This window comes from Nelumbo lutea, chromosome 1 (genome assembly GCF_056320005.1).
Source record: "Nelumbo lutea isolate HS-2025 chromosome 1, American lotus-T2T, whole genome shotgun sequence".
Lineage (NCBI taxonomy): Eukaryota > Viridiplantae > Streptophyta > Magnoliopsida > Proteales > Nelumbonaceae > Nelumbo > Nelumbo lutea.
This window is the reverse complement of record NC_142684.1, coordinates 78388458-78412271: the sequence shown is the minus strand read 5'-3', so window position 1 is coordinate 78412271 and position 23814 is coordinate 78388458. Positions and strand designations below refer to the sequence as shown.

The 23814-nt window shown below is 42.9% G+C and overlaps 2 protein-coding genes across 3 annotated transcripts; one reads left to right on the top strand and one right to left on the bottom strand.

Annotated features, from left to right (window-relative positions):
- The first annotated feature begins 295 nt into the window (after window positions 1-295).
- Window positions 296-8120, top strand: ILR3 (basic helix-loop-helix (bHLH) DNA-binding superfamily protein). Of its 2 annotated transcripts, XM_088964860.1 has the most exons (6): window positions 296-633; window positions 5324-5353; window positions 6527-6589; window positions 6788-6865; window positions 7223-7385; window positions 7598-8120. In XM_088964860.1, exons 1-6 carry the CDS (start codon window positions 494-496, stop codon window positions 7865-7867), a joined length of 744 nt encoding a protein of 247 aa, XP_088820986.1. In that variant the 5' UTR covers window positions 296-493; the 3' UTR covers window positions 7868-8120. The 2 variants fall into 2 exon arrangements, with proteins under 2 accessions (XP_088820986.1, XP_088820985.1); XM_088964859.1 differs by lacking the exon at window positions 5324-5353 and having other exon boundaries at window positions 297-633.
- A 613-nt stretch (window positions 8121-8733) lies between these two features.
- On the bottom strand, window positions 8734-22231 carry LOC148875546 (sulfite exporter TauE/SafE family protein 2-like). Its single transcript, XM_088966106.1, has 4 exons — window positions 20911-22231; window positions 11919-12050; window positions 11659-11805; window positions 8734-9641 (listed from the first exon to the last, which is right to left on the bottom strand). Exons 1-4 carry the CDS (start codon window positions 21727-21729, stop codon window positions 9333-9335), a joined length of 1407 nt encoding a protein of 468 aa, XP_088822232.1. The 5' UTR covers window positions 21730-22231; the 3' UTR covers window positions 8734-9332.
- Between the last annotated feature and the right edge of the window lie 1583 nt (window positions 22232-23814).

Here is a 23814-nt window from a genome sequence, read left to right as displayed (position 1 = left end):
AATTTATTTCCCCATGGTCATTCATCTACTCATCTTTAAAATGGTTAAAATTTACAAGCATCAATCACATGGTGCCCATTTTCCTTGTTCTTTCTCGATGATTCTCCCTCTTGCGTCAGATACTAATACGAGTTTGTCGATTTTATTTATTAATTATATATAAAATTAGGGTAACTCAGCTTTGTGCAGACAAGAGACAACTACAACCTTGGGAATGGGCTTGAGAACGAGATGGACGGCCCAAGTCCATTAGTACAGAGCATATGAAGCCCAAGTACATTATCTGTTCCATTTACAATTGGTGATTGGTCTTCGGGCGGACACCGGAGCGCCAATTCCCCACGCTTTCCATCCATCAAAATCCCAGACCACCCCTTTCCTTTTCCCTTCCTTCTATTTTCGATCGCGGCAACGCCTTATTTTCTTCCTACCCTCACCAAACTCTCCCGGCGAATTTCAGCCGGAAGATTTCATTTCCGGCGATCGATCCGACATGGTTTCCCCAGAAAACCCTAATTGGCTCTATGATTACGGCTTGATGGACGATATTTCTGTTCCAGGCGGGGATTTTACGGCGTCGGCGGCTGGTTTTCACTGGAATTCGCAGCCTTTGAATGGTTCAACTAGCGTTAGGTGCGTTGAATTTTAATGTTTTGTCTTTTGCTTCGTCCGGTCGAGGTCCATGATGCTCTTAATCGTCTTGTACGTCTAGGGTTTTCTGTGCTACGATAATTGTATAACCTGACCCCTTACTGGAATTCCAAAATGCATTTGTTATTATTTTCTTTTAAGAATTTATGTATAAAATTACACGAAATAGTAGAAACAATTACAGAACCGGGGTGGTACTCCATGGAACTTATTTTGCAATTTATTTATTTCTATTTTTGATAATGGCTTATGTTTAGAAGGGATTTCTCGTAATTAGAAATATTTGGATTTTCGTTAATGTCTGCATCGGGATGTTTGAGTCTTTGAGACTGGAGGGGTGAAGCAGAAATTGAAAGAGAATAATTTTATCGGCTTCCCCATTCTTTGTTTTATGCTTTTCTTTCATTTGGGTAGCTAGGTGACAGTCTTTATTCATTCATGGGATGGAATAGTTCGTAGTTCCGGGTAGTGCTCTTTTTATTTTGTTTATGTTTTTGGTAGTTATTTAAGTAGCGTGTGCTTTTACGTAGTTGTAGCACTAATTCCTTTCCTTTTTATTCAGACAAGGGAGTAAACAAATAAAGATTAGTAAAAAGAAGGATACAGAAAGATAAACCAACTGAGAAAGGAATGCGTTACTGAGAACCCATGGGTGGCCCCAATAGGGAACAAAATAAGGTAACATACATTAAGATATCAAACTCATGTGAGTAAAAGACCACTATTGCACTGGTAAGAAAGGGTGGCCTGATTTTAGTTGAAGGTTCTGAAGAAGGTAGAGGGAGGTTAAAAAGGAGTGTGATGAAGTATTGCAGAAATATCTTTAGATTTAGCAAAATAATAACAACCACTGACAAAGTTGAATTGAAAAATAGGTTTCTGTAGCCCAAATAGTTGACTAGGTTTCTGTTGAGTTGAGTATCAAATACAACCATGGAACCTTTACCTCATTGGTTCCAGGGAGGTGGCACAGATGGAGAACCTTTATTTTTTATTGCATTCCTTTTCTTTCTAACTGGTTAACTGAAAGGATAGCATCATCATCCCTATTCCAAAGTGTCTTCTCAAATTATCATAGGGGGACCTATAATCTATTTGGGATTGAACATGTAAAACATCTGAAGGATATATTATGCATTGCCTTATAAGCATAAGGAAGAAAATCCAACTCCACATGTCAACTTGTCAAAACCATAAATGCAAAAAGTTGTGGTTCCACACTCTTCATAATTTCACAGCAATGCACAATCATGGGTATAAAAAGCTTAGAAGTTCTTCATTTTGGGATCTATTAGAAGGTCTCCTTCTTTGAAGCACATCTGTTATTGTATGGAAAATTGTTATCAGAACAAGAGTCATTATTTTAGCTAATAATAATGTTGATAATAATGTTGATAATAATTAGAGTGGTATTTTGTAAGCATTACTCTTGACTGATAATAATGTTGATAATAAGACTCTGCCAAACTTTAGGCTCCAAAGACTAGTCTTCTTGTTGTTTGACCTATTGCTGCAATCCTTTAACTAATTGTTGATGGGTTGTTTGCACCTCTACAGGTGCATGCATAGTTTGACTTATGTATGTGGCTGGACCTCAGACTAGTCCTGGAAAGAAATATGCTTATACCTCACTTTTTTTTCCTAGACAAACTCCCAATCTAACTAGGAAAACTACCAATAACTCAAATAATCAGAAAATAGTTACCAAACATTAAGATTTTGGTTTTTTGAAAAGTGGTGATGATTTCATTGAAAGCTTAAAGGAGAACATGCTGATGAGGGAGAGGTTCCCTTAATAGCTATAATGTAAACAGAAAGACTACAAGAACAGGAAATGTTAATTCATAACGTCATTGACCCACAAAATGCTCTACCAATGATCGTTGAGATGCCTGATTTTTCTTTGATAAATAAAATAAAATTTTCATTAAATGGAAAAGAAAATTACAACTTGAATAGGTGCTAAGGCAACACCTAGAAGCATCTCCAAACAACATCAATAAAGAAACTTAACAGATCCAAAATCAACAACCATAATGCTACAATTTGAGTCCAGTGCCTCCCAACGTCCGTCCCCAAGCTCTTCTTTCTTGACTTGAGTTGATTCAGACAACACCAGGACCTAGACAGACATAGACTTACCTAGAAATGCCACCAAACAAAACAGGTGATAGCAATCTCAATTCCAGACTCCTACATCCACCTCCCCTTCTCTCCTTTCCCTTCTGGCACCCCCTTCACTCTTCCCTCCTTCCTCCCACATCTCACCCCCTCTCCTAAAACTTTTTTTTTTTTGTTTTGTTCTTTTCTTCTACTTCTTTCGAAAAGCTCAATAACCCTTATAACAACTCTTTCCCCTCCCAGAAAGAATAAACTAAGAGAGTTACCCACCTCCACCTGTCTCTCCACAAGTTTTTCAATATCCATCTTTCCTTTTCTAGAACCCTCCTCTCCCTCATGACCCTCTACCGGTTCTTCTTCCTCCCTTAGTTCCTTTCCCGAACCCTCATGCTCTCTCACTTCCCCGCTCTCACCCCTAGCTCCTTCATTTTCCAGATAAATAGTCCTTCTTTTTCTATTATAAACTCTTTGATTCTTTTCATTTCCGTCTTCCCTGTTAGGAAATTTCCTCTTCACTTCATTTCCTTTCCCTTTCTCTTCTTCAACTCTGACTCCCTTTTCCTCCCCTTCTTTATTTGTCTCTTCCAACACCACTGAAGGAGCAGCAACGATCTCTAGAGTTCTTGAACCAGGCAGGAAACACACTTTGCTTCCCGTTACTGTCCTCTTGTATAACTCTTCCTTGCTCCTTGACTGTGGCTTCTTTGCCACTCAAACCTCCACTTCCAACATTTATATGAGGTTCCAGAAACTGGTTCTCAACTGGGATCAACTTTGGACGAATGAACACCTACCAGTCCTTGGTTGATCTTGCAAGTTTGGACAATCACTTCCTCTTTAAGTTCCATCAATCCTTCCAGCTGCCGGTTTTCCTTATGTAAGCTTGTTTTCCTAGATTCCTCTTCAGGCTCACCTAATCTCTCCTCCACCCCTGCAGCACGATTAATGTTTAGCTGTGAGATTTCCGTAACAAGTGCTGCTGCCACACAGCTCAGAAATTCCCAGTCACAGCTTCCTCTCTGCACTGGAGCTTGAAACTGCACCTATATTTCTACTGAGCTTGATAATCTTCTGCTTCGCAATTGCATCCTCATTTGTCTGGTCGCCGCCACCCTGAAATAGATTACTAACAGAAACCCAGCTGAACAAAGTTCTTTCACATCTGCAGTGATTCTGCACACATTTTTTCAGCAGGTAAAGCAAGGTCTTCAAATGGGTAATTATTCCTTTCTTTCCAAATGCACCAGCAGATCACCAAAGGGGTTAAGTTCCACAGCAACTTGCCCCTTTTACTAAAAGCCTTCCAAATGCCAAGAGAAAAATAAAGAAACTCTATCCTGAGGAGTTACCCAGTTCACGCCAACAAACTTAAGAGTATGAGCCCACAAACTTGCTAAAAAGTCACGATGGATTAGGATGTGCTGAATGTTCTCATTGGCTTTTCCGCATAAGCAACAGTTATATACAATAATCATTCCTTTCCTTCTAAGCACGTCAATGGTGGCGATCCTCCCTTTAATTGCAACCCAAACAAAAAATACCACTTTTGATGATCTTTTAGCTTCCAAATCCAGCCACAGGGAGGGGATTGACCCTCCACAACCGAAAGAAGCTTGGGCATTGAATTGGTTGTGAACTTACCAGATTTCTCAGCTACCCTGCACATGGCATCACTTCTAGAATGTAGAGGTTTTACTTGTTCCTAGGATTGAAAAAGAGAAGCCAACTCACCAAGGTTCCAATCATTAACATTTCTTCTGAGGCGGGGAATCCAAACACATAAAAATAGTCCTACTGCCCAGAAAATCATAAATTTGATATGTTGGTTCCTGTATCATTAACTTATCTGAGTTGGGTTAGTCTCACAACTGAAATAGCAATTACTGTTGTCCCATAGACTATTGTATGATGTCCTGTGCTTTTCTGCATTGCAGAATGGCACACAGAGATATATCTTGGTCTCACAAATTATGAATGTAATGTGCCTTAAAGAGAAAAATTAAATTTCTTTGATTTCACTGTTATTCCATTTGCAACTTCCCAGTGTATGAAATTGGTGTATAGAGTTCCTATTCGATAAATGCTAGTGTTTTCAATACTGACTTAATGTTGAAAGTGCTTACTAACTAATTGATAAGGATGCCTACAAATATTGTCAAGGAAGAAGAATTTCAGTAGTGTTTTTGGTTGTGATTTAGGGCTTAACATGATAAAGATGGGATGATATGAAAGATAACATGACTATCCTTAGTATGGACATACTGATAAAAAAATCCTTAGTATAAACATGAAGAGAAGAATTCCTTGATAAAATGTAGCCACTAGAACTTTTACCTTAGGAAGGAAATTCTCCTTTTGAAATGGTGTGCTTTCATTTAGTTGGATCATGGTATTTAAAAAGGTTTCATAAACTTCTGGTAAGTTTTCTATGTGGCTATTTTCATCAACTATATGGAACGCTATTCAGTGAAAACCTTGTTTTTTTTATATTATTTTTAATGACTTCTTGATTTGAAGCCTTTGGATAAGGAAAATTTAAATATGCTTGTAGGTTTTCATTTGCGAGGGATGAAAAATTGAGGTAATGACTTGTTGAGAGTTGTTCAACTTTTTGTGGTTTGATCTCTTTTAAAATTTACATGACAAGCTGATGCTGAAAGGTAAGCTGCCATGCCTCTTGTTATTTGAATGCATATACTGGGTAAAACCAGTTTGGCTGGCTTTAGGGGTGATTGTGGGCTGCACTCGGTCTGATACCCAGTGTACCATCAAATCCCAGGCCAAGCCAGGCCTGAATTCTTGGTCCATGTCCCATGCTAGGTGAGCCTGGGCTGGGCGTTTCCGGAAACAACCACCTCTAGCTGGGCTGCTCTGGTTTTAAAACCAGTTTTTAAAAATAGAACTAAAAATAGAAGTAAAAATAGAAATCACATCTCCAATTAATGGTAAAAATGTGTTTCTTAGGTAGACAAAAGTACCCTTTTATTTTTTTCATTATCATATACAAGGGGACTCTGGATCTGTTACAAACAAGGCATGTACAGCAGTCTACGTAACTTAAGTATGATTAAATACATCAACAATCTGTACCGTTTCCAGTTTTGTGGCTTTTTCTCATCTTGCCAATTGGGATGCAACACATGGCATAACAGCAGAGGGTGTTATTGGTATATAATCCATTCCACATGTCTTGTTTGAAGCAGATCTAGAGCCAAACAGTTTTGTGGTTTTTTTTCATCTTGCCAATTGGGATGCAACACATGGCATAACAACAGAGGGTGTTTGGGGATCACTATCCATATTGAGAACCTTCACAACAAAGTTTTACCTTTATGGGTCTATTTACCTTATTAGGAAAAAGTATTATTTTTCTCCAGGGCCATGTCTGGGATATGGATTTCTTTTCCTGTAGCTTTCTTTTTCTTTTTCTTTTTTATTTTCAAGAAACAATGTCATTGTTCTGTTTTGAGGTAACAAGAAATATGGTAAGCATTTATTGGAAAGCATTTTTGCTTCTTTTGAATAAAATGAAGAAAACTAAAATTGTTTAGGTTTGTGTTAGTTTCATATATTTCTTTTATTTGGTTCTGTTAAATAATTTATTCCCTATGGTTTCTTGAACTCATAAAGCATTCAGGAATATTGCTTCCTCTTTTCCTTCTTAACAATACAAACACATACATATAATTCTTTTTTGTTCTACTTTCTCCTTATTTTTCTTTTGACAAGAGTCTATTTGTTTCACTATTTCCAGTTTGGAAGCTGATGGTTCCTTTGGGAATTCAGATGGCCTCAAGGAAATGGGCTCCAAGAAGCGGTAAGTAATTTTTTGCCTTTTTTTTTTCATTTGGCAATCAGCAAAGCAAAGTACATTATTCTGTTGAAATTACTTTGATGCATTTTTTCATGGTTGTGGTTTGGTAAGGTTTTACTTACTTTTTGGCTTTATCTGCAAGCTCTATGTGTGTCTGTGTTTGTCTTATGATCCCAAATTTTTTTGAAATGCCTATTGCAGGGTAAGGACTGCATCATGCAGTGCAGCTGGCTCTAAAGCATGTAGGGAGAAAATGCGGAGGGATAGGTTGAATGACAAGTATGCTATTCCTCTCCCCCTCCCTCTTGTGTCTATGTTTTGCTCTCCTCTGGCTGGGAATTACATTATTTAGTTATTGTTGTGACACTCATTTTACATGTGGTAGCTGAGTTGCTTGTAGAAATTGTTTCATGTACTATGCTATGCTACCTCACTGCCTCTTTGTTCTCCAAGTTTCAGTCATTAGACTTGCAATGCACTAAAAGAATTCCCTTTCTCATCCCCGATAAAGGGAGAAAAGGAGAACATTCTATTTGGTCAATCTCATCTGTATTACACTGACAGCTTTGATTGGTCAAATATGCCCCTGGTCTTAATATGATATCTCTCTCATATTTACATTGGTGTTAATGCAAGGTTCGTGGAATTGGGTTCCATCCTGGATCCTGGAAGGCCACCCAAGATGGACAAGGCTGCCATATTGAGTGATGCTGTTCGCATGGTCACTCAGTTAAGAAGTGAAGCCCAGAAGCTGAAAGAGTCAAATGAGAGCCTACAGGAGAAGATCAAAGAGTTGAAGGTTAGCCTGGGTTCTATTTTAGAGGAAGTTCCCATATGTTGCTCCACATTCTCTATGGAAGTTTAGCACCATTGCTCTCCCAATTGTAATTCTGTCTGCGGGTTCTTAGATCACATTTTGTCGTGCTGATTTTATATTTGCTGGCTTGTCCAAGATACTGGGTGAAATATCCCAAGTTCCTGCAGTTGCTTACATTGAATTTCTCTTGGCAGGCTGAGAAGAATGAACTTCGGGATGAGAAACAAAGGTTAAAAGTAGAGAAGGAGAAGCTAGAACAGCAGATCAAAACTTTGAGCGCACAGCCAACAAGCTTCCTTCCTCACCCTTCTACCATCCCAGCTGCATTCCCTGCTCAAGGCCAAGCTGCTGGCAACAAGCTGATGCCATTCATTGGGTACCCCGGAGTTGCCATGTGGCAATTCATGCCACCTGCTGCAGTTGATACCTCACAAGATCATGTTCTCCGGCCCCCAGTTGCTTAAGCTGGAAGATCTTGGTGACGGATCATCCTTAATGTGCCCTGAAGAAATGTTCAGTTTTTTTGTTCTTGTTTTTTTTTTTTTTTTTTTTTTTTAATTTTCTTTGTTGACTTAGTTTTAGTTGGAAATCAGAAATAACCAGATTAGATGGGTTTAAAACGTTGGGAATTTTGTCAACTTGTTATTGTTGCTCATTTGTAAATGTCAATAATCGGATCTAGTAATTTATTTTGGATTCTTGTCTGTGCTTTTGGTACATCAGTGTTGTTCATTAGATATTTAACCTGCATATGCTATTGTTGCTCATGTCAGAATCATTTTGTTTCCTTGGGTTAATTTCATTTTCACGTGTGGTGTTGTCTGATTGCCAAAAGGGGGATCAAACTGCTCAGATCGAAGCTTGTTTTCTAGATAGGCCACCTGTAAAATTTGAGCCCGAATTAAATGTTCACAGTTACAAGTTAGCGCATCATTCAAAAATTTGGTAGCACCGTTTTATGGACAAGTCCTACAGACATTGTTGTGGAGCATCATATAGTAGGATAGGATGAGTGAATACTTGTCTATAATGGTCCCGATTTTCACTTGGCCATTGGTCATGTTAGATCATTGCCTCGTTGGAGGCTCATTTGTGGGGTGTTTCTCTGATTCTCTCCGGATATCAAGTCGCACATTGGGAACATTTCCTGTACTTATATATGCTATGATTCATGGAGAGATGTTCTTGATATGCAGCTATAGTATCCTGTGGGTAGGACTTAGGAGATCCGGACTGTCATGTACATGATTTTAAATATACACATCCATTATGGTAGTGTTCCCACAACCACAAATTGACAAATACAAAGAGAACTCCTGGAGTGATGAGATTATGATAATTGCTAACGATAGTTAACTTCATTGAGAAAACAGGTACAAGGACAAAAACAAGAGTAGAATCCAGAGATAGAGGGCAGAGGGGGGGGGGGGGTGGGGGGCAACTTTATTCAAATCCCCATACAATGGATTTATACTCCATGCAAAATCATCCACAATTATTCTAGCCAATAATTCTGCAAGGACGTTTATGCCTTTGAAAACGGAAAGAACTAGGTGTTCTGTCCGGCTGCGAAGGCCAATCCTCAACATACGAACCAATGTCCGCTTAGTTTTATTCACATCATTCCTTTAAAGGTGTTTGGCGCTCTGGAATCCAAGAGAACGAGTTGTTCTGCCCGTCTCCCGAGGTCCAACTCTCCCAAATCATATTTTCATATCTCATCTAAATCACCTTTGAGAACTCTTTACCGTAGCATCATAGCTCTCCCCTTCTTGGCCCAAACTTGCGTGCGACCCAACAACAACTGTACATGAATCAAGTACCAAACCTTTACTGCTTATCAACTTTCTACTTCTAGGTATATACTCGGCCTACTGGAATAATACTCGCCTATTAACACAACTAAGTGTTGAATCCACCATGTCTTACTCAACAGGGGAGTCTGAATCCCATGTACTTCCCGCTTGTGTAGTCCTTCCATACGTCAATTGCTCCGAAGGTGGTAATCAGAACAGTACTTATAGCCATAACTGTACTGACTGAGAATACAATGAGGGAGGCCCTACCATATTTCACTATGGCCCTCTGTACTACTAGTAACCCAAGAAGTGAAGCCACAAAAGTACCAATAGAAAATATGATGATTTCATTTATGTGATTCACGCCCGCCAGTAAGTATTGAACTGCAGACATTGAAGAAGAGAATAAAACCATGAAGGAACAAGTGGCTGCTGTTACCTGCACACAACAAAGCCATGACAAAGATGAAATGATGGTTACTTATATGAAGCATCAACTTTTGGAGTTTGTGAGTGCTTTGAGATGCTGACGGAAAAGTTTTTGCAAAATTATGGAGTTCTGGCAATTATTGCAACGGTGTTTGAAAAGGAGAAGCACTGTAGTTAAGTCATTAATCAAACTAATGAAACCTTGAATCTCCCACAAAATGAAGTAATATTGCAGTGGTTAAAGTGGCGATATGATGCAAAGAAGGGAAAGGGTGAAGGAAATGCATTGAAGATGGGCTTGGGTATAGAAGTGAAAATGACGCGACTTCCTCTTTTGAGATGCTCGAAGTGGTATGAAATGGGTTAGAAACAAAGAACAAGGTTTCAGGTTTGAAAACAAAAAACACATACACAGCCATAAGCATGCTTTTGGTGTTTTTGTTTTGAGAAAAAAGGTTGTTTTGATTTGCTTTTCTGGAAGTGGCAAGTGGCAACAAGAAAAGCAATTCACTTTGTAAAACACCCTCTTAATTTATGAGGCTTAAAAAGTCTTCGTTTAACACCTTATGTTTTCAAGGCCTAAGGGTAGGGGTGGCAACGAGCCGAACTTTTCACGAGCTGTTTGAGCTCAGACCGTTAAAAGCCCAGCTCGGTTTGGTTTCAACCGAGTTCGAGCTTGAGCCCAATTTATAGGCTCGATTAATAAACGAGTCGGGCTTGAGCCTAATAGAGTTCGGCTAATGAGGCTCGTGAGCCGAGCTCTGAATATATATAATAAAATTATAGAAAATAATATATATAATGAAATTATTATAATTATTTATTATAATTCTTAATTTTAAATATCAAATAAAAATATTTTTTATATATAATTTTTTATTTTTATAAAATATTTTTCCGCAAATCGGGCTCGAGCTTATGAGTTTTTCACTCGAGTCGAGCTCGAGCTCAATATTCTAGCTCGAACTGAACTCGAGCTCGAGCTTATGAGTTTTTCACTCGAGTCGAGCTCAAGCTCAATATTCTAGCTTGAACTGAACTCGAACTCGAGCTCGAGCCTCATCTATTCGGCTCGGCTCAGCTCGAATCCACCCCTACCTAAGGGCTTAAGTCCCACCTTGTATATTATAAGGTGGGTAAGGAAATGGGTCCCTGTTCGCTTTTCGGTAAGTTTTTTATCCAGGTGAATGCAATTACCAAGTACGTTCTTTTTTTTGGGAAACACTTACCTACCCAAGTAAGTGCATTTAACTATGTTCTTTTATTTCCCAAGTAAAAAAGGCAATGACCATTTTAGCCATAAAAATCCATTATTAAAAATGACATTTTTATCCCATTCAAATATTGACAACTTCCCCCTCTCAGGTGAGAAAATTATTTACCCACCTAGGAGATAGGTATATCCAGGAAAATAAACTTTTCCTGATCCCCACATTAATATGAAAAAAGAACACGAGATTCTTGATCAATGGGAACCAAAATCTCATTCACCAACATTCACCTTCTCAAAATCCAAAAAAGAATGTCCCCCTTGTGTAACCAGCCTAAGGAGAGCAATAATGGTGGAAGCCCCAAATAGTCAACCATAGGCTTTCTATTCGTTGATTAATTTTAATGGTTGTGTAGGGCAGTCATGCCTTTGTTACCCAAAATAGGGCTGGCTACCACATGAATCTATACCTAATTGTTTTATTTCTATTTGGGTGATAAACAATTACATGTTTCTTAGATGCGCAAGCTTGATTTTGAATACCGCCATCGAAAATATTTTTGATTATCAATCCATTACTCATTAGTTTTAGCTTAAGAGAAGCCTAGCAAAAGATTAATCTTCTAAGAATACTAGAAATATGAGAGAAGAAATAGCTTTCTCTAAACCGCCCTCTATATTTGCTTAGCAAATTAAAAAATCCATAAATTCTGACACAACATGACAACAATATTTATTTTAGCCTTGACAAACAAAGACAAACACCTACACACATATATGTATGACAACAAAATACAGGAAAGAATATGGAATTTACCTCTGGCAATATACCGACTTGAAGAAGAAGTGGGCTTATTAGCATTCCACCTCCAATACCGAAGACACCACCCAGTCCTCCTGCTAGGAGTGCCATTATTGGAAAAAGAAGCTTGGATGAAGGCTGCCTTGTAATTGGGGCTCTTATCTTTTTCAAGGAAAAAAATAAATAAAAACTTGGAGTTTTAATCAAATTTAACCTCAGAATGACAAAGCAAAATGGGTGTTTTGATAGAGCTCAATATACAATTAATTGTATACCTGCTTATGGGAAGCTTGACCTTGTTCTCTTGTGTGGTATAGTATCCATGCGGTAAAAATTATGGCAAGAGGAACCTGCGATGCAGAGATGGTCCAATATGCGATTCCACATGGCTCAATTTGTATTATGCTCTGTAACAATTTTGAACAGTTGCAAAATTAGTAAGTGCTATAGTATACTAGATACATTATACATGAGGACGACTAAACTTTATAGAGAACGGATATTCTCATTCTAGAATTAGGGGTGCGTAAAAAAGGACGTGGATTAAAGTAGGGAAAACGTACATGATAACTCAAAGTTTAACAGAAGACATGAATCATGACCTTTCAGAGTTTACCCCAGAAATTGCACTCATGCGGGCAACCCCAAATAAATGAAGCTTTGCTTCAGGCTTTTTTGGTTGCACAAGATGATGACAGTAAGCCAGTCAATGGAGTACAGAACTCTGAGACCCAATCTAATTATTTTGGGTTTGGATTATCCGTTAATCCAGTGATTAAATTTTATGTAATATATCATCATCATCATCTAAGCCTTATAGTTTTATCATCATCTAAGCCTTACCCAAACTATAATGAATATGCTATATTATATTTGTATTAATTAATTATTTATTTAGAAGTTAAAGAGTGATTAATTTATTTTAATCCAACCTGATTACAGCCTTAGTGGCATTCTGAGCTTCTGATGAATGATGATTTGGCCTGATCTCACAGTTATGCGACACGTGGCAAAAGCAACAGCTCGGTACAAAAGCAAGTCTAAGGCATTTTCACCAAGGGGAGAAACCAGTGGACCGAACTCCCTACTAGGGGCCCGAACTCACCCTTGGCCCCAAATCAGGACATACCTTGCCGAACTGACCTACCTGGTAACAACTCGGGATACCCCTCGCCGAACTGACCTACCTGGTAACAGCTCGGGATACACCTCGCCGAACTGGCCTGCCTTGTAACAGCCCGGGATACCCCTCGCCGAACTGACCTGCCCTATACATACCTCTGAACTCAAGACTTCGCCTCGCTCACCACTCCACATCACCTTTAGGGCACCAAAACCAAACAAACCGTACTATGCCTGACATTGAGGAAGTCCGTTCCCGAGGGCGCCGCACTTGACTGACTTGGGATCTGACGCTTGACAGCCGCACTCTAAACGGCCGCCTGCCACCACCACCTGACACCGCCATCTCCAGTTAGAGAGATGGTTAGGCAGTGACGGTTCTGTCCCAGCAGAAAGGATGACGGCCAAATTGGCAGACATAAGGGTAATCATACCCGACCTAACAAGGGCCTCGGAGCGAGTGTGCGAAGTGATTATAAGAGCCCTTTGCCCCCAACGAACAAGGTATGTGAACTTTGCGCCATCTGATCTACACTTTGCCTTTGAGAGATTACTGACTTGAGCTTCGGAGTTATCACACCGGGTTCCCCCCGGAGTTCTCATTTTTCCTGTTTCAGGCTCCCAGACGCTCCAGCTCAGAGGCGAGTTCGTTGACAGCTAAGACCGACCGGATTGCGCTCCATCAATTGGTGCCGTCTATGGGAACGCTTCTAAAAGCCTCCCTCTAAATCTCTTTTACCTACCCTTCTTTCAAAAACTCCAACACTCACTCTAACACCGAAATGGCCTCCTCTAGCAGTGCCGGACGTGGAACCGAAACAGCCACTACCAGAGAGCAATTTCATGCTCCGGCGGTGTGCATTGGGTAGTTCACCATCTTCCTTTCAGTGGATGGGATCCCAAGTTTGAATGTGCCACATGCGGTGGCACCTCTGAACACTCCCTCGCTGAACATCCCTCTCCCACTCCCCATCAAAATGAACTTCGCGGAACCAACTGCTGTCCCATTGGCAGCCCGTCAAAACCAGATAGATGATCTGATGCAATGCATGCGGGCAATGCAGGCCCAAATGCAACAATTCCAGCAGCACCAACTCCAGCAACACCAGGTGTTGCACCACCTCTCCCAACACAATTATCAACAACAATTCCCTCAGCTACTCTTGAAACAGCCGCTCCCCCCCGGCACCCTGTTTCAAAGCCGGTCAAGGCCTCCCCCCAAGGTGGACGACCTCACCAAGGAGAGGCTTCCCGACCACACAACCCCCCTAACAGTCATGCCTCATCCCCAGGCTGAAAGCAAAGAAAGATCACCCCCGCCTCACAGCCCGCGGGTGGGTCAAGAACCTCGCCAACAAAGTCACCTCGGCGCTCCAAGCCCGAGTTCCCACTCACGGAGAACCGCTTCAGCGCCTTAGCAGCAGGCCAGCAATCTGGGCCCATCGAGCTCGGCAACACAGAGGCAAGCAGCGCCAGCACCAGGCCCAGTCAAAAAAGACGCCGGCGAAGTCGCTGAACTGCTACACGTGTGCTACCCGAACTCAGAGGCAAGGAAGAAACGAGCTCGGGCGAGGTAAAAACTATCCCCATTCTCTCAGTTCCTTCACCCCTCTCAGTAGAACTTTTGGCAGTCCCCTTGCCTAAAGATTTCAAACTCCCTTCTCTAGACAAGTATGATGGGTCCTTTGACCCCAACGACCACGTCGATGCGTTTCAGTCGCAAATGCACCTCGCTACGGCAAGCGAGTTGTGCATGTGCGTGGCCTTCACCACCACCTTCAGAGGGGTGGTCCACACCTAGTATCGGAACCTAGCTTCCGAGTCAATAAAAAACTGGCCCCAGTTCGTGCAGATCTTCACTGCACACTTTGTTACTAGCAAAAGGTGTCCAAAAACCGAGGAAAGTATCTTCGGGGTGATCCAAAGAGAGGGAGAACCCATCCGGAGCTACATCAAACGGTTCAATGAAGCATGTTTGCAGATCCCTCGGTTAGACCCCACGGTATAGCTCGACGCGACCAAAAGAGGAGTGACTCACAAAGAGTTCAAATGGCACATGGTAGCCAGCCAGCCAGCAACTGTGACTGACTTCCTCAAGCTCGCAGACAAGTTTATGAGAACAGAGGAAGAGATCAACCAGAGAAACGAAGGTAGGGTTGAAAAAAGAAAAAGAGGAGGCGAGCCCTCCAACCCCGACGACAGAAGAGGCCATAACCGAGAGGCAAAGCCAAGCCAGCTCTCCCGAGCTCCCTTAGCAGTTTGGACGGATTACACGCCATTGAACACAAGGCGGACCGAGATCCTGATGACGATCAAGGACGCCCCTTACATAAAGTGGTCACCTCGCCTGAAGAGCAACCCCAACGAGAGGAACAAAAATTTATATTGTAGTTTTCATAAAGACCACGGTCATAGCACCGAGCAATGTAATAATCTCCGCGACGAGATAGAATGACTCATCCGTCGCGGTTACTTAAGAAATTTTGTACATTATGACAATAGTAATAAAGCAGGTCGGCAAGGGGAGCACGGGAAGGATGTCCCCGAGCCGAGCAACAGACCGACCGAAACCTTGCAGCGACCTCCCCCAGAAGAAAGGCCAGTCCGGGGAACCATCAACGTGATAGTGGGCGGTTCAGTGGTGGCAGGATGCACTTCGGCGGCAGCAAGGACATCAGTTCGCGAAGCAGCCCAAGAGGAGCAGAACCCTCCCAAGAGGCCAAAGAAGGAAGAACCGATCTTTTTTATAGAAGACGACGCGCGAGGTGTTCATTACCCTCACGATGACGCGCTCGTCATAAAGCTAAGGATCAACGACTTCGAAGTCCGGCGCGTATTGGTAGACTCAGGCAGTTCGACAGACATACTATTCAAATCGGCATTCGACCAGTTGCAGTTGCAGAAAAGCGATTTGAAACCCACTCACACTCCTCTGGTAGGATTCAGCGAAGAGGAAGTCAGGCCCTTGGGAAAAATAACAGTACTTGTGGAAGTCGGCACATGGCCGTGCGCGGTAAGACTCAACCATGATTTCCTGGTGGTCGCGACCCCCTCCCCATACGCCATAATAGGGCGACCAATTACGCATATTCTGCGTGCAATGGTCTCCACCTATTATCTGGCAATGAAGTTCCCCACGGATTTCGGTGTGGGGGTAGCGCGGGGCGACCAACTTGAGTCCTGCAAATGCTATGTTGCCGCCCTAAAGGGAAAAACCAAGGCAGCTGACGATCTCGAACTAGAGCGACTTGCGGAGCAGGGTGAGGAACGAGCTTCGCCCACTGAGGAAACAGTCGCAGTCCCAGCCTCGGCTATAGATCCGACGCGAACATTACAGATCGGTGCCTCCGTCAACGAGCCTTTGCGAACTGAACTGGTGAGTTTCTTACTCCAAAATTTAGACATTTTTGCATGGTCCGTGGTAGATATGCCCGGTATTGACCCCGACCTTATAACTCACAAGCTTAACATTGACCTTGTAGTCAGACCCATTAGACAGAAGAAATGCAACTTAGCCCTGAAGCGCTGGAGGGCGGTCGACGAAGAAGTCGAAAAGCTCATCGCAATAGACTTCATAAGGGAAGTTCATTACCCGAGCTGGGTAGCCAACCCAGTGCTGGTGAAAAAAGCCAACGGCAAGTGGCGCATGTGCGTCGACTACACCGACCTGAACCGATCTTGCCCAAAAGACTGCTTCCCCCTGCCCCGAATTGGCCGCCTGGTGGACATGACCTCGGGACACGAGCTGCTAAGCTTCCTGGACGCCTACTCAGGCTACAACCAGATTAAGATGGACCAGTCTGACCAAGAAAAAACCAGCTTCATTACCGAGTTCGGCCTGTACTGTTACAAGGTCATGCCCTTCGGGCTAAAGAATGCTGGTGCGACCTTTCAAAGACTTGTGAATAAACTTTTTCGGCCTTTAATTGGCATGAAAATCGAATGTTATGTAGACAACATAGTCGTCAAAACACAGTTTTTGCGAGAATTAATAAAAGACTTGGATTCTGTCTTCCAAATTCTGCGTCAGTATAACATGAGACTAAACCCAAACAAGTGTGTCTTCGGTGTCACATCGAGTAAGTTCCTAGGGTACATTGTCAACCGGCGCGACATTGAGGCCAACCCGGACAAAATAAAGGCCATCCTTGATATGAGACCACATCGGAAAGTAAAAGATGTTCAAAGGCTAAACGACTGCATAGCCGCTTTGAGCCGCTTCATGTCCAAGTCGGAAGACCGCTGCCTGCCTTTCTTCAAGGCAATCAAAGGCAAAGGGTTCAAATGGACCCGAGATTGCCAGCTCGCGTTCGACGAGCTAAAGACTTACCTTGCCACCGTACCAACCTTAGCCAGACCTGAGGAGGGCGAGGTTTTAGAACTGTACCTCTCGGCGAGCGACGAAGTGGTCAGTTCGGTATTAGTAAAACAAGTAGATCGGGTCCAGCGGCCCGTCTATTATGTTAGTAAAATTCTACAGGGAGCAGAAACAAGGTACCCGCAGATAGAAAAAATTGCCTACGCATTGGTGATATCAGCTTGGAAACTCCGCCCGTACTTCCAAGCTCACACCGTCGTTGTCTTAACCGACAAACCCCTAAGACAAGTTTTGCTGAAGCCCGAGGTCTCCGGTAGACTGACGAAATGGGCCATCGAACTTAGCGAGTACGATCTCCAGTACAAACCCCGAACCGCAATTAAGGCCCAAGCTTTGGCAGATTTTATCGCCGAGTGCACTTTCAGCCACGAAGCCCTACAGGTCGAGCCCGAGGTCCCCAGTTCAGGCGAACCCGGAGCTCCCGAGCCAATAGAGTCTGAACCCTGTGAAGTAGCAGCCAGTGTGGCATCTCTCCTGGTCAGGCAAAACGCGAACTGGGATGAGGAGCCCTAGATCCTTCACGTGGATGGTTCCTCAAACCAGCAAGGCAACGGGGCTGGAATAGTCTTATGCGGCCCGGGCGGCACAAAATTAGAATACGCACTACGCTTTGAGTTCGATGCATCCAACAATGAGGCAGAGTACGGAGCACTGATAGCCAGGCTGAACCTAGCGCGAAAGGTCAAGGCAAAGCACTTGGTCATCTGCAGCGATTCCCTACTCGTGGTCAACCAAGTTACGGGCGAGTATGAAGCACGCGAGCTCTCCATGATCGCATATTTGGTGAAAGTAAAAGAGGCCCTGCTCAACTTCCAGTCACACTTCATCAGGCAAATCCCGAGGTCAGAGAACACTGAGGCCGACGCTCTGTCCCGGTTAGCCAGCACAAGTCACAACAACATGAGAACCGTGTACATAGAGGATTTACCTCGGCCTAGTATTCTTGGGGGGGCAGAGGAGGCCACTCCAGTCCTCGAAGTAGAGCCGAGCTGGATCAACCCACTCGCGAGCTTCTTGATGGACGGAACCCTCCTTACAGAACGCAATGCGGCCAAGAGGGTGCAACGCCAGGCAGTCAAATACGTCATAATAGACGAATGGTTATACCGACAGTCCTACACGCTCCCCTACTTGCGTTGCCTGCGACCTGCCGAAGCCGAGTTCGTACTCCGCGACACTCATGAAGGCCTGTGCGGCGGACACTTGGGGGGCAGAGCACTCGCCCAAAAAGCACTTCGACAAGGATACTACTGGCCAACGATGAAGGCAAAAGCTGTCGAGCTCGTCAGAAAATGCGACAAGTGTCAGAAACACGCCAATATCCACTATCAGTCCTCCTTGAAGAGTCGTCTGAGCTATCAAAGCTAGACATCGAGGAAAATAGATGGATTCAGGAAGGTATTCACCGGAAGAAAGTTTTGAAGGCTTCGGAGACAGGAACAAGCCAAAAAACCTTGGAGGCTAAGTAACCAGCCTAGACGTGAGCTGAAAAAACTTGGACGCGAGCTGAAAAACTTGGACGCGAGCTGAAAAGTTGGATGTGAGCTCAATAGGCAAACCACAGAAGTGACAAATCGATTGGGGTCCCCCACTATTTATAGCTACAGTAACCAAGAACCGACCGTGCAAATCAAAGACGATCCGACGGCCCACATTCGCGCTGACAACACGTCCCCTGAGGTCGAGATGTGATTGGCGCACGTCTTTCCGAAAGGAGCGAAACGTCAGCGCACGTCTTTTGAAACCAACGTCGCGCCGGCGCACGTCTTTCTGAAACTGACCATGCCGCACGTCCCCCTACAACTAACAAAAACCGCCAGCGCACGTCCCTTCAGAACGACAGAGGCGCGCTTTCTTCAAATTTAAATGACCCACTATCACGTCCCAGCGGTGCAAATTTTTGAAATTTAAAACGCGTGATGTCACGACCATCAACATTTATGAGCAGTAGGCACGTTTCCCGCCTTCTCGGAACCGAAGAACCTTGGCAAATGCATCTCGCGCAGTCAAGATTCGAAGGACGGGACAAATCCACTTACCACCTTGCAAAACTCCCCGCACCAGGGCAAGACCCTTGGCACGAGGAGTGGGGGGCAATTGATGAAGGATAATTTGGCCCGACCTCACAGTTATGCGACATGTGGCAAAAGCAACAGCTCGGCACAAAAGCAAGCCTAAGACGTTTTCACCAAGGGGAGAAACCAGCGGACCAAACTCCCTACTAGGGGCCCGAACTCACCCTTGGCCCCAAACTGGGACATACCTCGCTGAACTGACCTACCTGGTAACAGCTCGGGATACACCTCCCCGAACTGGCCTGCCTTGCAACAGCCTGGGATACCCCTCGCCGAACTGACCTACCTGGTAACAGCTCGGGATACACCTCGCCGAACTGGCCTGCCTTGTAACAGCCCGGGATACCCCTCGCCAAACTGACCTGCCCTATACATACCTCCGAACTCAAGACTTCGCCTCACTCACCACTCCACATCACCTTCAGGGCACCAAAACCAAACAAACCGTACTATGCTTGACACTGAGGAAGTTCATTCCCGATGGCGCCGCACCTGACTAACTTGGGATTTGACGCTCGACGGCTGCACTCTAAACGGTCGCCTGCCACCACCACCTGACACCGCAATATCCAGTTAGAGAGACGGTTAGGCAGTGACGGTTCTGTCCCAACAGAAAGGACGACGGCCAAATTGGCAGACGTAAGGATAATCATACCCGACCTGACAAGGGCCTCGGAGCGAGTGTGCGAAGTGATTATAAGAGCCCCTTGCCCCCAATGAACAAGGTATGTGAACTTTGCGCCATCTGGCCTACACTTTGCCTTTGAGAGATTACTGACTTGAACTTCGGAGTTATCACACCGGCTTCCCCCGAAGTTCTCATTTTTCCCGTTTCAGGCTCCCAGATGCTCAAGTTCAGAGGCAAATTCGTTGACAGCTAAGACCGACCAGATTGCGCTCCATCAGCTTCCATGCACCTGGTTTCGCCATCAGTGACGTATCCCATTAGTTTGATACTTACCCTAGTAATATTGCTTGACTTTCTGATAGAAAGGGTAAAAGAACTCCATTTCTAATGTGCAGAGTGCTTTTAGGTGAAACTTGCCACATGGAATGAATATTCTAACTCCCCCATTTTGATCCCTGCCAAACTTTCCACTTAGCATTTCCCTAACTTGAAGATCCTAACTTCCTATTCATCCACGAGACGCCCATACGTCACAATTACAGCAGGACAATACAATAGTATCATTTTCAGTTGGATGGACAATACAATGGTATCACATGGAGGGGGGAAATTTCCTTTACATCAATCATGTCTTTGTACCATGTAGCATTTTGATTTATATGCATTTAATTGATGGATAGAGAGTTGAAGAATGATCCAGACTCATAAAAAAGTCCAGATGACAACATATAACCCTTTTAATTAATACTCTGCACATATCTGCACTGAAAGATGGGTCGTGAATGGTGAATTTAGGGTGGGGTAAGGAATTCTTTGTCGGTAAAATAGAGAGTGGGCCCTCCAGAAGAGAGTGGCATTGAACCAGTGGACTGGGGTTGCATGGAATGGCGGGAACTTATTCCGATATAGGGTGGCCTATGGTGGTGCTATGCTATGGTTAGAGGACAAAAAACGTTCCTTTCATGCGCAGCTGCCCCACGGTGATTCAAAACTTATCCCAAAAAAAAAAAAATAATAGAATTGCAAACATCAGGGCAGAGGAAAGAAGAAAGAAAGAGCGGTACCTGTCCATCTTCTGCTTTCTTGTCTCCACGGATGAGTTGAAGTGCAAAGAAGGAAAACCATATCATAACCAAAACCCCAAGTTTCTTCCAGGGAACCTCGAAACCGCCTTCTTCTCTTCCACCCAAAAGAGGCTGTTTCAAGCTCTTCTCTCCTCCGTTTCCATCACAAGCCTCCTCTTTCACAGACCCAATTCTTGATTCTTCCTCAGACCCATTTAACCACGCCTCGTCAGATTCAGATTTCCAATACGAGAAACCGGATTTACATGTTTTGAATGTAGTCCAAGCAATAAAAACAGCGAATAGAATGGTAATCAGCCACTCGGGGAAGATAATATTGCAGATAACACCAATACTCACCCCCAAAAGCATGCACGGCTCTGATAGGAGCACTATATCATAGTCAGTCAAGATCTTACCCCCATATTTGGGGTTCTTGAAATAAAAGTTGCAGAAGACGTTGGCAACTGACCCTGCTGTGACCATGAAAGCCGAGAAACTTGAAGCTGTTTTCAGGTCCAGACCCGCCACTATATTCAGTATGGGTACGAACAATCCACCACCACCAATCCCACCCGCACTAGATATAGACCCGGCCATGAAGCAGAGGACAGCTGCTAAAATAATCGGGACTGATAAACCTTTCTGGGTGTTTTGGAGTTCAATCTGGTGTGCCCTCCATTGAGAGATCTGGTTGATGAACTGGGTTGCATTGAAGGGGTTCGAAGTGGATTGGATTCGCTTTGCATAGGAGTAATTGAAAAGGATGAAAAAGGTTAAAGGGAGAAATACCCATTTCAGAAAGCAGAGAGACTTCATTTGCTATCGTGGGTTTTGGCGTTTGAAAACTCCAGGATCTGTCTTGCATCTGTTGGTTGTGGCCACTCTTACATAAATAGACGGATTGAAGGAAAACAATTAATCACTCAATACATGGACTCTACTCATAAAGAAGACAAGGACAAAATAACGAGGACTCGAAGAGAACGGAGAGTCCGTTACGAACCTCCGTTCGTGGACTTGGTTTCCTACACGATAGCTGCTGTGTGTAGGGAGTAGGGACGAGCTTGACTCCTGAACTTTTTACTTACGTTTTAATAGGTGAGAACTGAAAGTTCCGCAACATGAATGTCTATATTCTATGGAGACAAGTTTCTACAGATATAGTTGCTGGTTAAACACAGCCATTCCATTAGCTCGAGTATATTCTCACTCTTTCCTGGAAGGAGGGAAAGGCTCCTTTTGACGGTGGATATAACTATGCCAAACCAAAACCTCTCCCATGTTCGAATTTCGAAATAATGTCAAAGCTGTCAAGTGATGACATGGGTGGGTGACGTGGTTTTGTTTTGCCAGCTGTTAACATTTACTTAACACAAACTATAGTTTGTTGTTAGTTAGGCTAGGCATGAGTCAAGTAGCACCCGAATGACCGAATCCAATGCCAAAAGAATCAGTAGCGTCCCGACCTGCCTCGCACCCAGAGTCCAGAGACAAAACGTCCTCATCTCTCTCATATGGGTGGGGGGCCTTTACAGAAACCCAAGCGTACAATGCTGCTCCACCCAACTAGGCTTCACCAATCAGCAAGCAACAATCAAGCAAAGGCTAAAATTATTTTGTTATTTCCTTATTTTACAATCAATTGTCGCTTGTAACTTGCAGGGGACAAGTGAGAGATACGTTTGCCTAGTTGCCAGATCACCTCACCTGACAAAACAATTTGGCCAGCACGTTCATTGCTTCTAATGAGTAAGTGGAAAATCCCTTTATTTCATCATGTTGCTGTTTACAACGTCGTCATAATAATAATAATAATAATAATTGCCTAAGATTCTAATTGGTTGAACTCTTTTAGGTATAAAATTGCCCAGTAATGAAAAAAAAATATCAGACGGGGGGATGGGTTGAGTCTTACATGTTTGCAAGTTGCTGGAATCTGAGTCAGCTAGATAAGGTTTCTATATTTTTAGCTTTTTTTTTCTTTTTTTTTTTTATTTTATGGATGGATTTCTACATTTTTACTAGATCATTGGTTGGTTGAGTTACTAAAGATATATAAAGATAATTTTAGTTTAACAAATCTCATAAAACTGAATTTAAGCTCCAAAACAATCTCAATCTAAATCTAATTGCAACCATCTGATTTAGACATGTACTTTTTTTGTTTCTACCAACCAAAGATTTGACATATCACCTAATGAAACCCCCTTATTTTTACAAAAAAATCCTTTCTACTTTTTCTTTTTTACCAAAAAAAAAAAAGAATTCCTAGTACTGGTAAACTGATTCAGTCAAACACCGGCAAAGGGTGTATCCATGTTTAAAAAGTATATTAAAACAAATAAAAAATTTCATTTAGCCTAGATCCCAATGTAACTGACTGCAAAACCCGATTGACTATATTAAATTTTTAATTAATCCAAAAAGAGTTCCATCTAAAATGGTATGAGTCCCCGATAGTCAAACTTTTTTTTTTTTTAATAATTTCTCTTTTACTTTTTACATTCTGAACGGTTGCATTAAAAAATTGCTAATTTGCATCCTGCAATCATCGTCTTATTAGTGGTAAGATGAGTTGGGCAAGTTTAATTAGTTCCCATTAGTGGGTCGTCCAGGTTGGATCATGTGCATGAACACATGGTGATCCAATTTTACGGCAATTAATTTGATAATAATTGAACTTCTTTCTCTCTGTATGAGAACTCCACCACCCAAGAATTGATTCTGAACCAGTTGCCATTGTTTAATTCAATGAAACGAGTGACGTACCTCATTTTTTCTTGATTTGGTCTTGTATTCAGAGTATGAGCTTCTCTCATAGCATCTTGTTTACAGATAATCTTGGCTCATATATAAAAAGCAGTGGGCCTAAACCTGTATAATGCAGTAAGATCTTGTCTC

Excerpts from the sequence above, each read along its gene's own strand:
- ILR3 (XM_088964860.1), top strand. The coding sequence starts at position 494 with ATGGTTTCCCCAGAAAACCCTAATTGGCTCTATGATTACGGCTTGATG. Across the intron at positions 5,354-6,526 it reads GCGAGGGATGAAAAATTGAG|TTTGGAAGCTGATGGTTCCT; the intron begins GTAATGACTTGT and ends CACTATTTCCAG. Across the intron at positions 7,386-7,597 it reads AGAAGATCAAAGAGTTGAAG|GCTGAGAAGAATGAACTTCG; the intron begins GTTAGCCTGGGT and ends TTCTCTTGGCAG.
- LOC148875546 (XM_088966106.1), bottom strand. The coding sequence starts at position 21,729 with ATGAAGTCTCTCTGCTTTCTGAAATGGGTATTTCTCCCTTTAACCTTT. Across the intron at positions 12,051-20,910 it reads AGAAAGCAGAAGATGGACAG|AGCATAATACAAATTGAGCC; the intron begins GTACCGCTCTTT and ends AAATTGTTACAG. Across the intron at positions 9,642-11,658 it reads AAGTCGGTATATTGCCAGAG|GTAACAGCAGCCACTTGTTC; the intron begins GTAAATTCCATA and ends TGTTGTGTGCAG.